The 14539-nt window shown below is 47.1% G+C and overlaps 1 protein-coding gene across 3 annotated transcripts in view; it reads right to left on the reverse strand.

The window, feature by feature from the left end:
• Window positions 1-14539, reverse strand: part of ULK1 (unc-51 like autophagy activating kinase 1) — a 135078-nt gene that overhangs the window by 13585 nt on the left and 106954 nt on the right. For all 3 annotated transcript variants that reach the window (XM_075012291.1, XM_075012290.1, XM_075012292.1), the window contains 7 exons: window positions 13782-13966; window positions 12387-12502; window positions 11043-11186; window positions 7390-7577; window positions 3792-3970; window positions 3514-3632; window positions 872-1029 (listed from right to left, as the gene is read on the reverse strand). In XM_075012291.1, the coding sequence (XP_074868392.1) occupies window positions 872-1029; window positions 3514-3632; window positions 3792-3970; window positions 7390-7577; window positions 11043-11186; window positions 12387-12502; window positions 13782-13966 (1089 nt within the window). The remainder of the gene's footprint in view (window positions 1-871; window positions 1030-3513; window positions 3633-3791; window positions 3971-7389; window positions 7578-11042; window positions 11187-12386; window positions 12503-13781; window positions 13967-14539) is intronic.

Here is a 14539-nt window from a genome sequence, read left to right on the forward strand (position 1 = left end):
GTCCCTCCATGAATTTGTGGCAAGTTTGCCAAACAGTTTCAATGAGACTGAAAAGCAGACAAAGTAAATGTTTGGTTTCAACGTGACCAACCCCCTCCAGGCTGGAGCTTCAAAACCTCCAGCAAGGAGGAGGAGGAAGCAGTGAGGACAGCACAGTCCACAGTGGCATTTTAGAGCCACAATGAATAGTCACTGGGCCAAGGAAACAGAGCACAAATGATTCCATAGCCCTGTGTTATGGTACCCACGCAGGATGTGGGAGACCCACAGTCAAGTTCCTGCTGCAATAAGTGGTTTATTAATTAATATAAAACGTGGAACTGCTTCACCAGAGACAGGCCTACTTCAGAATTTCCCATAACGCAGTTGCCTGGGCATTATTCCTGCAATAGGGAAGTTGCAAGTTCAGATCCCTTCTCCACATCAGGCACAGAGGAACTGCTCCTGGGTCTCCCACATCCCAGGTGAGCATTCTAATCACTGGACTAAAAAGATGGTACCAGCACCCCCTCGTTTGCCTTTGCTTGTGTTAAAATGTCCCAGATCAAAAGGAAGAATTTCCAGTCAGGTCAAACAAAATTTTCTATTTGACTCAACTCAAAATGAGAAGTTAGAGTACAATTCACTGAACATTTGTTTTGGTTTATCTCAAAATGAAACAACTTGTCTGATTTTTCTGCATCACCAGTAACTAAAAAAATGCATCTTTCACCCAGTTCTACATACACTACATATCCCTTCCCTGCCCTCTGACATGCAACAAGTCAGGTGTTAAAACAACCTGGCAGCACCCTGTATGGGAGATGTGACCATTCATGCTGAGCCACCCTACATATGGGACGCTGCTCCCACACGGCTGCCAAATCTTTACCATCTGCACAGCGTAGCTGAAAATGAGCTTCTCGGCCGTGATGCTATTGATCCGATCCATGAGCTTCTGTTTGTCCAAAAAGAATCTCTGGAGTCTCATGTTCAGAGAATGACAGGCTGACACGCTGGACTTATAGAGCTCATTCAGCTTCTTCACCACTAGGGAAAAAGAAACAGAAAGTTCCTCTCCATTTCCCAGTTTGCCTGTCTCACCTACTCCCCATGCACCATTCTTGACATGTCTTAAAGTAACTTTGTTTAAAGCAAAGCTTTACCCATTCAGTAACAAATGGGCTGTGAAATACCCATTACTACCCTGGGCTTAGCTTTGTGCTGTATCTTCCTGGCTCTTATCTGGAGAGACCCTCCCATGCTTCTAGTTCCTCTGTGACCAGGTCTAGTTTCATTTCTTTTAGTTGCAACAAGCTAAAATTCATTGGCTGCAGTTGGCCTCACTCATCACAGGAGACAGCAAACACCCCAGAAACAAAGCCTGTCTTGTTCAGTGGCTGGTGGTGTGATGCAAATTTGCCTCACATCTAGTAGCTGATGGAGCCCACAATGCCAAGAGCATGTGGAACAATGGAGTGGGAGAAGGATGTATCAACTATTTATTGCCCTGCCAAATGACTGTACAAAGACACCCCCTTCCTGCAAGGAAGCTAAGATTTTCAGGCTCCAAGGCTGCATGAGGGAGAAGAGCAAGAAGAATTTATTTCAACATTACTCTGCAGGACCAGCTATAGCAATTCTAAATGGTGTTCAACAAAGCAAGAGACTGAGGTGCTTTTAGTAGCTCTGGTCCACAACCCAGAGTAACCAGGAGATTTCTCAAAGGAACACAGGTCATCCCGCAGAGCTAATGGGACTTGCTGCCTTTCAAGGTCTGCCCCTCATGCATACATTCAACTTCCCTTGTTACAAAGGGGCTCTGCTCATTACACGGTAGGGCTAGTGCCTTTCAAACGCCTCTCTCTTCCTCATTTACTTTGAGGCCTGGAATTCTAAGCAGTGCTTCTTGGGTAAAAGAGGAAGAATACCCTTGCTTCCTTAATTCCCTGTATATTTTGGTGAAAGTGCTGCTATACATCTAGAGCAGCGGTGTTCACCACATGGCCCGCAGGCCAGAATCCAGCCCATGAAGCCTTTACATCCGGCCACGGAGCCGGCAGTGGCACCATTTTGAAAAGGCAGTTGAGTGGCTCTGAGCAGCGTGTGGTTCTTTAAGGAGCCACTGGCAGCTCATACTGCTGCCATCTGACTCCTTCTGCCTGGAATTTGATTTAAATGGTTTTACAGACCGTTAAACCAATTAAATTAAGTCCTGTTGTTTCAGCGTGGCAGGGTGCTGAGAGCTATCCTTGCCATACTCTACATGTGGGGAGGCGGAGGGCTGGGAGACCCATTGCGTGGAATTAAGCCTGAGGGCTTGTATACTTTTTTACAGTATGAAATACTAATTGAACAATGATGCTTGGAAAACATGCATGTGGAGAAAATTAGATCCACCCATGTTATTGCAAAGTGACTTGTTTGATGTTTTATGTTGAAGCTAAGCCCGGGGTGGGGGGACAGTTTGGGGCTGAGGGGGGCTAAGCTGGGGGGCAGTTTGGGTTAAGCCTGGGGAGGGTTTGGGGCTATTTTGTGTTTGGCCCCTAGAACATATAAAAAGTTGCCATGTGGCCCCTGATGTAAAAAGGCTGGAGACCCCTGAGTTAGGTACAACCTTCAAAGTGTCTAATGAGCATCTGGGAAAAAGAAAGGTGGAAACTTCTCTATAAATGCAACAAAGGGTCCTGTGGCACCTTATAGACTAACAGAAAAGTTCTGAGCATGAGCTTTCGTGAGCACAGACTCACTTCATCAGATGCTGGTCTTGGAAATCTGCAGGGCCAGGTATAAATAAGCCAGAGCAAGGGTGGGGATAACAAGGTTAGCTCAGTCAGCAAGGGTGAGGCTTACTACCAGCAGTTGATCTGGAGGTGTGAACACCAAGGGAGGGGAAGCTGCTTTTGTACTTAGCCAGCCATTCGCAGTCTTTGTTTAAGCCTGAGCTGAGGGCATCAAATTTGCAGATGAATTGTAGCTCAGAAACTTCTCTTTGGAGTCTGGTCCTGAAATTTCTTTGCTGTAGGATAGCTACTTTTAAGTCTGCTACTGTGCGGCCTGGGAGACTGAAGTGCTCTCCTATGGGTTTTTGTATATTGCCATTTCTGATATCTGATTTGTGTGCGTTTATTCTTTTACGTAGACACTGTCCAGTTTGTCCGATATATATAGCAGAGGGGCAGATCCCATGCCGAATTAAGTGACAGCTGCTCATGTAGGTGGATGTTGGAGGGGGCATGCACAGGCATGTATGCGTAAAAGCTGCTCTTCCAGGGGCTCCAAGGAGCAGGTAGTTGGTTTGTCATGCAAGTGATCCCCAACAGCCAGCACTATGTCCCTCTAGGGCACTCAGTGTGTGTAGCAGACCCAGGGCAGCACTCGCTAGCACTCTGCCTTTCATGCGGTGCTCTTACGACTCAAATCTAGAGCAGAGAAGAGGGTGAGCTTTTAAGTGACAACCTCCACGTTCAAGCTCCTTTCCCCGGGTCCAGCATTGCAGATGGGTCCCTTGTCCTTGTGCCCAGGGGTCCTTACCTTGTTTGACAGTGGAGGATAGGCACAACTTGCCTGCCTTGATCTGGTCTATGGCTGTCTGCAGGCCTGAGGACAGCAGCTCTGCTACTTTCAGGTACAGTACCAGCTGCTCTGCATAGCTGGAAAGTGCAAGGGAAGGACATTTCAGTGCAAGCAGGTGTATGCGCTGTTCAGTGTATTTAAAGCACAACCTCTCAGACAGCATCCCAGCATGCTTTCCAAATGCACACACCATGCACTGAGCACAGGCAAGACTTTTGGAAAAGTCCAGGCCTTACCTCCATTCCCTGCTGAGAAGGCTGATCTGGTCAGCCACCATGCTCTCCTGAAGCTGGTATTCGGAGGCCACCGAGCTGCTCATCTCGCTGCTGCTCCCTTTGATGGCAGCAATTTCCATCACGTAGTGGACGAAAGCAAGCGTGAAGCGCAGGCTGCGAAGGATGTCTGTGTGCTCTTGCTGGGGAAGGAAAAACCAACACAGAGATTACGTGTAGGAGGCAGGACACATTGGCAACAGGGCCAGCACACTGAGGACTCACTGCTAGATTATGAAAGGAGAAGCTGACCTTGTAATTCTAACCAGGAGCTGTGAATGTGTCTGGGCACGAAATCCCTAGTCTCAGACCTGAGCCCAAGCACCACCACCCCTCCTTCACTGATTAAAGAAGCACAGGTTCAGGCCATCAGTTTACAAGCAGTTCCCAGAGAAGCTGGTGAGCCAGTAACAGTGTAACTTTCCAATAGCATTTAACTGTCCATGCAACTTCTCAAGAATCCATCAAAGCCGAGGAGAGCTTTTCTGAGCAGCAGGCTTAATGTGCCTAGAATTTGCGGGATGAAAATTGATTGATTGAAATGTAACAGGGCTTTGACTGGATGTAAAAGGAGAACACAGCTCTCACCGTCAGTCAGCTGATTCTGTGCAATCAGCCCGAAACTCACTTCACGAGCCCTTGCTATACATGTGCAAGGTAAAAATTCCTAATGTATGTTAGACTTTGTTCCAACACGTGCGTGTCCCTTTAGGAATGCCACTAAGAAAAACACAATATGGCCAGAAACTAGTGGAATCTGGCAATGCTGCCCATGGGTAATGGTCAACAAAACATCTTGTGAGCCACACACACACAACCCCAATGGTCTGCGTGTGGCCCCCAAGCTGTAGGGTGCCCACCACTGCTTTATGCTGTCAGCGGGACAAGCAATGGAGTTACTCTGCTGTGTGACAGATTGCAAAGCTGGGTGCATATGGAAGTAACTGGCTTGAACTCCTCTCTACGTAAACCCCACAAATACCAACCTCATGCCAGGCTTTCAGTACAACACAACACAACACAACACCTGGCTCCTTAGACTCTTCAGTGGGAGAGGGCGCCATCCTGGAACCAGCTTCTCCAGAGCTGTTTCCCCTTTCAGGGCAGGAGCCCAGGCACAGGTGGACAAGCCTATTCTGCTCCTGTCTGAGCATCTGCCCTGCGGGTGAACTGTGGCCTTTGGCCATCTGGGTCTCAATCCAGCCTCTTGAGCTATGACGCAGCTTCATTTAATAGTGGGAAGAAACGGGCTGAGCCCAGTGAGACAATTCCCCATGTCTGGGGAGTTTTACTGAATAAAATTCACGTTAAATGTACAGGGGAAAACTAAACCCTACCCAGTAAAGCCTGAAGACTAACTACGCTAAGCTCCACAGTACATATTGGCTCTTTGAGCTGACAAAAAAGGTGTCAGAACTTGGGGAACCCCCTTTTTCTTACCAGCGACTGAGAAAGCTGGTAAGTCTGCTATCCACCCAATGGACGGGTGCAGTGTTGTAGTAGTGTGGGTACCAGGATATGAGAGAAACAAGGTGGAGGAAGGTCCTATAAAAAATGTTATCCCACGCACCTGGTCTCTCTATTCATACAATGAGGCAATTTGATTCTCCAAGCTGCAAATTAGCACCAGTTTATCTAAGAGTTATTGGAAGCCATCAAAGGGAGAAATACATCCCTCCTATTGAGTAATCAATTATAAATATTGCTTCATTCATTCATCTTGGTCCATAGATTTCTTTGTGTACCTGACCCCCACTCCTGCCTTATAATCTAGTGTATTTACCCTCAAAACACCCCTGTGAAGTAGGGCAGTGCTAAGACCCCAATTTTACAGATGGGGAACCGTGGTGCAGAGAAATTAAGTGACTTGCCCAAGGTCACATATCATGGAGAAGGAACTGAATGTGAGTCTCCCAATTGCCAGTGCCCTACTCAATGGGCCTTCCTTTCTCTCTACCCACAACAAAAGCCCAAGGTATTTTCTAGTCTTGCCACCAATAATCGTTCAGAACCTCTCCTGCCCTAGTCTCCAATATGCACTTGTTTTAGCATGGCACTCAAACTTTTAAATAAAATTTTGAATTTGTCTGGTTTTCCCCCAAAAGCAACTTTTTCAAAGAAAATACATTTACTTACTTTTTACAACAAACCCCAAGACAAATACTAAGTTTCTAAATGCCAGCATTTCAGTGCTCTATAAAAACATCAGCTGACAACATTTGTATGGAAAATCTGTCAGGTTGGCATTCAGACAGATCCATAAGGCACTAAAGGGGTTACAAATAAGCTTAAAAACCTGGGTGCCAGGGAGATTTTGTAACATGTGAACAGTTTATTAAAGCATGTCTTCAGCAGAAACGAGGCCAAAACCAAAATGACTCACTGCCGACATCTGAAGCAGAACTACACAGCATTAACAAGATCAAGCTGACATTTCTTTAGGACATTTCTTTAGGAAAGTTCTGTTCAGGCCTACCAAGGAGGAGTGACTGCCATATTTGTAGGCTTCTGGGGATCTTTTAAGGTGGCAGGAAGTTTAGTTAGCTCCCATACGACATGGATCACATCCACGAAAATTTCAAACCCATGGCTCTGCAGAAAACTAAGCAGATTACAGCAACTCAGGGCATATTTAGCAGCTTGTGTCTGATTTTTCTAACTTGATTTTGTACGTGCTTTTTTAAAAAAGAATGGAACAATGAAGCCTTACTTTGTAAATCAATGTGCACAAGTCTCTGCATTTATCCAGAGGATGATTTTTTAAATGCTGGACTCAAGGTTTAGTTGTGAAGAACCTTCCACAGACCCACAGGAAACAACGCAGATTATGAATGAAGATGAATCTATGGCTTATTTTTTCCTCTCCCTCCCTAGCTCCACTGGATAACCTGACTTGCATATCAAATGAACTTCAGCTATGGGAGCATTTCCTATGCTTCCAGCTCCAGTCACTTTGGGAAAAGGGCAACCTGGCAGCCTTTCGACGCGCCAAAGATGGTTCAACGGCCTATTTTGTTGGCTCAGAGTCTCTCTCTCCTGCTATCAACACAAGCACTGAGTTTATTTTCTTCTAGGTCGTTTCATCAGAGATTATATTGTTAGCAAATTCTCCTATGCATGTAATGCGATCCATTCCATAGCTCCCTGGCTGGATTCGAGCTAGACATCAGTAACAGTTATTTTTTCTTTTAAAAAGAAACAACCCAGAATTTCTTCAAAACCAGCTGATTTCCAGTCAAACAAGGTTGCGTCACACTGAAGGCTGTTTCCAACCTTCAATTTCAGCTTTAGAAATGACTAAATTATAACCTCTGTCTCACTGACAGTCAGCTACAAGGCCCGGGACCTTTGTTTCTCACAGACAAACAGGGACAATGTGCTGAAAGCATTTCTGACTTACTGAACATTAAGAGGCAGGTTTGCTGTAAACTGGCCTTGCTCCATTAAGGACAATACTCACCCACTGAAAGTCTTACCCCAGGTGCTGCAAATATCCAGTATTTTAGTTTTTTGGACTGGCTTTTGATGAATTACTTTCTCCCTTGCTGCAGGATGTACTCACCTCCATAAGCGTCTCCTCAGGCAGCTCTGGCGCCTCAAATGTAACCACCCCTTCCAGATTAGCGGCAACTGGATCAACAAAAGTGCACCGGAGACTAGACGGAGCTTCCATGGCATCTCCACTCGCTCCTACTAGGAAGTGTCTGCCACTGAATGAGCCCCCTGAACTCAGAGAGCTGGAAGACCCCACTGAGAAGAAAAGCACACATAACAATGACTTAGACTTCAACACCAGGCATAACTGCAGCCCAGTCATGGTTTAGATTATGTACAATCCCTTCTGCCACATAGACCTGGCTTGACAAGGTCCTGGCTGGGATGACTTAGTGGGGGTTGATCCTGCTTGAAGCAGGGGGCTGGACTAGATGACCTCCTGAGGTCCTTTCCAGCCCTGTGATTCTATGATTAGATGCCTAACAGAGAAAACAGTAGATCTGAAGCAACATAACTGTGTATGCCACAATTTGCCCTCTTTACTAGTTATGACTCTATGGACAACAGCATGAGACTAACCGAGCACCTCTTCATTTGGGTGGATCTGTTGTCTTCTACCAGCGAGATGAAGAAACACGGGAGTTGTCATATCTGGTGAGACCTGCAGTTCCTCTAATTCCATTACCTGTCACTGACAGCAGCCAGCACAAGATGATTCACAGGAAAATGTAAGTAGCACATGTGCATAATTTGCCTCCCCACATTGGGTCTCATCCTGGTCTCTCCTAGAGATTAACTTAAATCCTGATGTTTGAGCTTTAATATCCCTTCTGAATTGTTATTTTTTTAAATTATAACCACTCTGGATGCTCTTATTATCCATATTAAACATCCAATCCCTTTCTGAATCTTGCAGAACTCTTGGATTCAATTACTTAAACCAGCTCTATCATGTGAAACTGAAAGAACTTCCCCATCCTACATCACCAGCTGGAGGAATGGAAACCCAGCATTCAGCAAATTGTCACAATTTGACCTATGGACTAACTGCAATAGAATTTTTTTGTATAAGAGCTGACTGGCGTTCCCTTTAATTTTTTTCCATTCATAAATTTTGTTATGTGCAACAGCAGTAGAAACACATGCTGCCTACTGTGGTGGTTGTGGGTGCTCTGCTAATCAGCTGGTCTGCACCAGAATCTCTCCTGGGCAGCCACTCTAGAGCTCAACTTACCAGGAACACTGGAGCTGACCCAGCATTTGAAGCGGTAGTCCCTAGCACGAGAGTCAGGAAGCTTTCTACCAGACCTCCAAAATACAATTATCCCCATTTTACAGATGAGGAAGTGAGGTGCAGAACAGATTAAGTGATTTTTCTGAGGTTCCACACTGGCTAGGTCAGAAATTGGGTCCCAATCCGGTGCTCCACCAGCTATACCAGTGGTTCTCAAGGGGTGCAGTACCCCTGAAGCTAGATTCTTGTCTAGTTTTATAAAAAGCACTAGCAAAGTCAATACAAAGTAACATTTCAGCGAGACAATGATTTGTTTCTGCTGCTCTCTTTACTATACCTGGAAATGTAAGAACAAAATCTATATTCCAGCTGAGTTATTTTATAATGACATGATAAAAACGAGAAAAAAAGCAACTGTTCAGCACAAGTGTGCTGTGACACTTTCACATTTTTATGTTTTTTTCTTTTTTAAAACCAATTGTTTTAAAATGAAGTGAAACTTGGGGGTCCTGAAAGAGATGCAGGCAGCTGAAAAGGTTAAGAGCCACTAAATTAGAACTCCACCATTCGTGTTCCCTAGGGCCAATCACACTCAGGTTGAACGTGGTACTACAGACACTGTTTACTGTAAGAAAACAAAGAAAGCAGTCCTGTAGCACCTTAAAGACTAACAGTACTATTTGTTAGGTGATGCGCTTTCATGATAAGGGCCCTCTTCTTCAGAACTAGGGAATTACTGAGAGAAAAGGAATGGAGGTAAAAACCGGAGGAATCAGCTAAATGCTGGGGGGAGGAGGCTCTGCAAAAGTCTATTAAGTTAAGTGGGATGCCTGCCATCACTGCAAATATTAAAGGTGGGGAAATTGACCTTGTAATGTGTAAGATCATTGAGATCTTTGAGTTCACAGTGACAGGTATCAAAGTTAAAAATGTATTCCATTTCAGGTGTCTCCATTTGTAATATGTCACCTAATAAATAATACTGTTAGTCTTTAAGGTGCTACAGGACTGCTTTCTTTTGTGATGATACAGACTAAACCAGCTACCTTTCTGGGACTGTTTACTGTAAGATTAATCAACAGCAAAGGGACCTTCTGAATTCATGCAGTCATAATAGGGGAATTAAATACATTCACTGTGACCCAACTCCAGAATATGCTGTCAATGCAGAATGTTTTCTGGGTAAGAAAGGATTCTAATCCTGGCTGTCCTGTGTATCTATCCAGCAATGCTAATTCTGCCAAGATGGGATTCCCTACCGCCACTGAATGTCTCAGCTGGAATAGATGCTGCTTTTCCCCTCTGCATGCCATCTGCCACTCTACATGCAATCAATAGGCTCAGTCACATAATTTGCTGCTGAGATACTCACGCACAGAGCTGCATACAGCTTCCTTCCCCTTAGGGCCTCCCTGCTTGAGAACTGCACCTCAAAACATTAAGGGAACCCTCAAGGAATGTCTGAGTGTGCCAAGATTTCCAAGGAGATGAATGGAAGAGGCAAAGCTGTGGGAATCTCATGTTTCGTGTGTCTCTGTAATCTGATCTATATAACCGTTCTGTTGTTACATGTGCCTAATTACCTTATTGATGGTCACTCCAAACCTGTCAAGCACTGAGGCTGTGTATAGCTTCAGCTTGCGTCACTCTGCCCCTGAGTCCCTTCTCCCCCACACAATCATGAGAACCATTTCTGTAAGTGTACTAGAACATGATGTAGTTCGTAGAATAAGGCCAACTGAGGTCAGTCGCAGCTCTTTCAGCTCAACTCTTTTCCAGTTGTGACACTTAGCAAACTGGTCATAACACACGCTGCACTGGAAGAGTTTATGGAAGTCTTAGCATCTTTTCCAGAGGACACTGAAGGTAATGGTGAATGAAGAATACAGGTTGCTGTAAGCATGAAGCAATCCATCTTCATACCCTCCTGTCTCCATAATCAATTTTCATGTTATCCTGGGGATTTTCTGCTCAGTGCCAAAAAACCCAGATTTAGGACAGGGACTGAAGGAGAAAGAGGACAGAGGGCTCACAGGGTGGTCTCCTTAATCTGGTAGCAAAGCCTGACTTTTAATTAAGTTTCCTATCTTGATGGAGCAGTGCAGCTCCGTCATGATAAGCATAACAGCTCCCCAAGTTAATTATTAAGAACAGAATCATAATTATTTCCCACTGAACCATATTATTTAGAGGGAGTACATGGACTCATATGGACACTTATTCTGATAGGAAAGGACTAACAAAGGACCATTCCCGAAGTAGACAGAGAAATAATGTAAAAAATATGTGCCGCTCGTCATCCACAGGCATCCTTGAAAAAAATCAGCGATCAGTAATAACTCAGCCAGGATTATGACCTGAATGGCATGCAGGCCGGCAAGAAACCTATTCTGCTGCTCCTTTCAGGGAAGGGAAGTCTGTGGCCTGAAGGCCAGCTGCCACCATTTTCAGTCAGACACACCAGAGCAGACAGGAAAGTCCGTTACCTGAAAACATCCTGGTCCTAGTGGTTTGTGGTGGTGTCGTCCCACTGGGCGGGGACCCCACTGTGAAGATCACCGGGGATGGGTTCACAGAGCCCCCAGCCCTTGTCCCACAGCACAGGTTTCCTGCATACACAGCAGAGGGAGCTACAGAGAAAGAGTGAAAAGGAGCAGCTCAGGTTATTGCTCCGTGGGCCAGTTTCCTCTCCTCACAACCCCAAGCACTTCTTCGCTTGCTCTTTTCAGATTCCGCTGCTCCCTGTCCAGGCTGACAAAGGAAACGGCACCGGCTTGCATGCAGAACAGGGCACAACTGGAGCGCCCCAGCAGCGTTTCATAGCACCACTGCCAAACCCTACAGCTGTTCAGAGGATGGCCGTGTCCTACCACAACTCTGCCCCAGCCCCAGCTAGGAAATGGAGATACTCTTGAACCGCTTTAATCCAGCAACCATGGGAAACTGGTATGCCAGATGAAGGAATGTTTTGGACCATGGAGGGGAGGAACGTGTGTAAAGCATAGGTGAGGTGTGCGGGTGCACAGGGGGTCCCACACACCTGCAGTGCCTCAGAACTGCTCTGCTTCCAATGAGTGCAGGGGCCTCCCCAGGAGCAGCGCAAGCTTCCTAGCTCACACTACTCATAGGCTGTGTGTGTGGTGGTGGGGGGTGCTGTGCCACACACACTGGAAGCGGCGGATGGGGGTGGGGCGGGGCAGGGCATGAATGCGAGGGGCGCGGGCAGGAAAGGAGCAGGACGGCACATGTGACTGGTGCTCCTCTTGGAATCCCCACACTGGTCGCCTGTGTGAGGGGGTTGGAGGTGGAGGGCACTCACCTGGTGCCTTGCTCCTGGGGGTATGCATGGCTCTGTGTCCCCCTCTGCTCTCAGACACTGTCCCCCTGGCCGCGGGAGCAGCAGGAAAATGCTTCCAGAGAAGCACGTCACTGCACTGCCACCCCAGGGGAGGAAGACAACAGAGCCGCCTCCTCTTGCCCTTGCCAGAGTCCATCCCATAGGTCCCCCACTGCCCAGGGCACTGCGAGGGCGACAGCATGTTGGAGCTGCACTTTGAAAAGCATCCAATGCTTGTTCAATTGCCCCCATGAATAGCTTTGTCATAAAAGACCCCTGAGGTAATACGTAATAATACCCAGCTCTTACTTAGCACTTGTCATCCCTATGTCACAGGCTTTACAAAAGACAATGCACTGACAACCTTATTTCAGACAGTCCAGTTCCTGCTCCAAGACTAGGAGACCACAGACCTCCATTTACACATGCCCTGGAAACTAGAACTGAACAAATCTGGGGCAAGCTACCAAGGCTGCATGGTCTCCCCTCATACCTGCGATCTCCATTGGTTTCTCATTGTTTAAGCTGTCGCTGCTGCCAGCTTCTGAGATCTGAGCCCCAAAAGCAGCCTTGAGAAGCAGGTCAGTGAGGCGGCCGGTGCTCAGTGACCTAGAGAGGAAATGGAAGGTGATGCAGGAAGACAAAGGCTGTCTTGGGAAGGTCTGAGGCTTCTTCTCCCTGACCTGGGCCATTCCACCTCCCAACCCATTCTGGACACTGCACAGCAAATGGCTCAGTGCCGAAGCAGGTGTTGGCCTGCAATGCTTTTCACTCCACTACATCAGAATCACAGGGGGATCTTCCGCTAGGACAGGAAATTGCCAGTAGCTCTGCTACCTGCACGAGCACCTTCCTATCACTGACCTCTCCTACCTGTGAGCATTATCCATCCATTAATTTTTCTGCCACAGAAACAGGTTCTTTCAGACCTCACTCCTTCCTCTGCAGTAATAACCCCTCTCCTTGCACATCCTGTCAGATAGAACTGCAACTCTCAATATGAGGCTATTCAGGACAAACCCAGAGAGCTGAACTTGCACCCCAAACCAAGGCTCCCTTTAATTTGTCCATCCATGAGCAGAATAAATTTAGTTATGGGTGCCAAGGCATGTGCAGATGTGCACCACCAACAAAAACATGCTGCCAGCTGTGGGTGCTCTGTCAGTCAACTGTGTTGCACCCGAATCTCTCCTTGGTGGCTGCCCATGCGCTCAGATTACAGGGAACAATGCCCCAAATGCTACACTGAAAGAGAATAAATTAGAGAAGACAAATGACACAGAACAGCAGGGGTAGGCCCCAAAACAGCTGCAGTGGTAAGATGGCTGGTTTTTAAAGGGACCTCCATGCAGGAACCATTTCCAAATAGAGCATTCAGCGTGTCTCAGAAATTGACGGTGGCCTGGTGTAAGGGAGGATTCCAGCTGGGTGGGGCTTTGGGTCCTAATCCCAGGTCTGACATACAGTTGTTGGATGACCTCGAACCATTCACAACTCTCTATGGTATAAATTTTCAGGAGCACCTGGTGATTTTGGTTGGTTCAGTTTCAGGGCACTCCTACCTGTTACACCCTAAAGGAGCTGGGAGTGCAGAAAGGCGGTATTCATTCATCACTGACTCAAAATCAGGTTCATTTATATAGCCAAAAATCAGGAAAACCAAAAAATCACTCATTTAGATCATGGCCTGCCTCAATCTACGAAGCCTATGAAAGTTAGGGTTAATGTGTGCCTGCAACTCAAGCATTTTGTGAACATTACCTGCTACCTGTAAAATGCTCAGATGTGAGTGCTAGGTCAAAGTGTCAGGGGATTGCTTTTCCCTCACATTTATCCTCCAAGTGTCACAATATGATCTACTTTCTGACAGAACATGCCAATCTCTCACCTGCCCTTAATCTCTTCCACAGGCCTCAAGCCCAGGCCAGCCTGTTGGCAATGGAAATGTCCCATCTCCTTCAGGTCTGGCAGAGTCTTGTTCCGTGTTGGGGCCATCATGACTCCCTGCTGGGCCAAGAGTGTGAGCAGGTTCTGGGAGCTGGGGGTTTTGGAGAACTCAAAAGGGGACACAGCCTAGAAAGGAGAGAGATGAGGTTTCTCACTGAATTATTTGTTAATACTCAAATCAAGCTGGTTTGGGGTTTTGTAAATCAGGGGTCTCAAACTCCCGGCCCACAAGCCATCCCTGGCTGAAGCAGTTGTATAATCCAACCTCGGAGCACTCGCAGGCTGGGAAGGCAGGGAGCACTCTGCGTTCCCGTCCTCCAAGTCCCACCCTTCCTGTCACCACTGCGCCCCCACTCCCCAGGGATGCAGCCTTGAGGATTAAGAGGGGCCTGGCACGGGGCAGCAGCAATGGTTGCGCCCCACACCCCCACCCATTCCGTTTCCCCGTGGCTCCCACGACTGCAGGGTGTGCAGGGAGGCCTGACTGCTGCTTCCACCCTGCGCCAGGTCCTCCCATAATCCTTGAGGCCACATCCCTAGAAGGGTTGGATGCAATATGGGGAGGGGACACGGTGGTATCAGGAAGGGGCAGGATTTGGGGAATGGGAACAGACCCTTCCCCCCGCCTGCCCATACCCCCAGCTTAGATTGCACAACAGCACTGACCAGGGATGGCCCATGGGCCCGTGGTTTGAGACC

This window comes from Carettochelys insculpta, chromosome 18 (assembly GCF_033958435.1).
Source record: "Carettochelys insculpta isolate YL-2023 chromosome 18, ASM3395843v1, whole genome shotgun sequence".
Classification (NCBI taxonomy): domain Eukaryota; kingdom Metazoa; phylum Chordata; order Testudines; family Carettochelyidae; genus Carettochelys; species Carettochelys insculpta.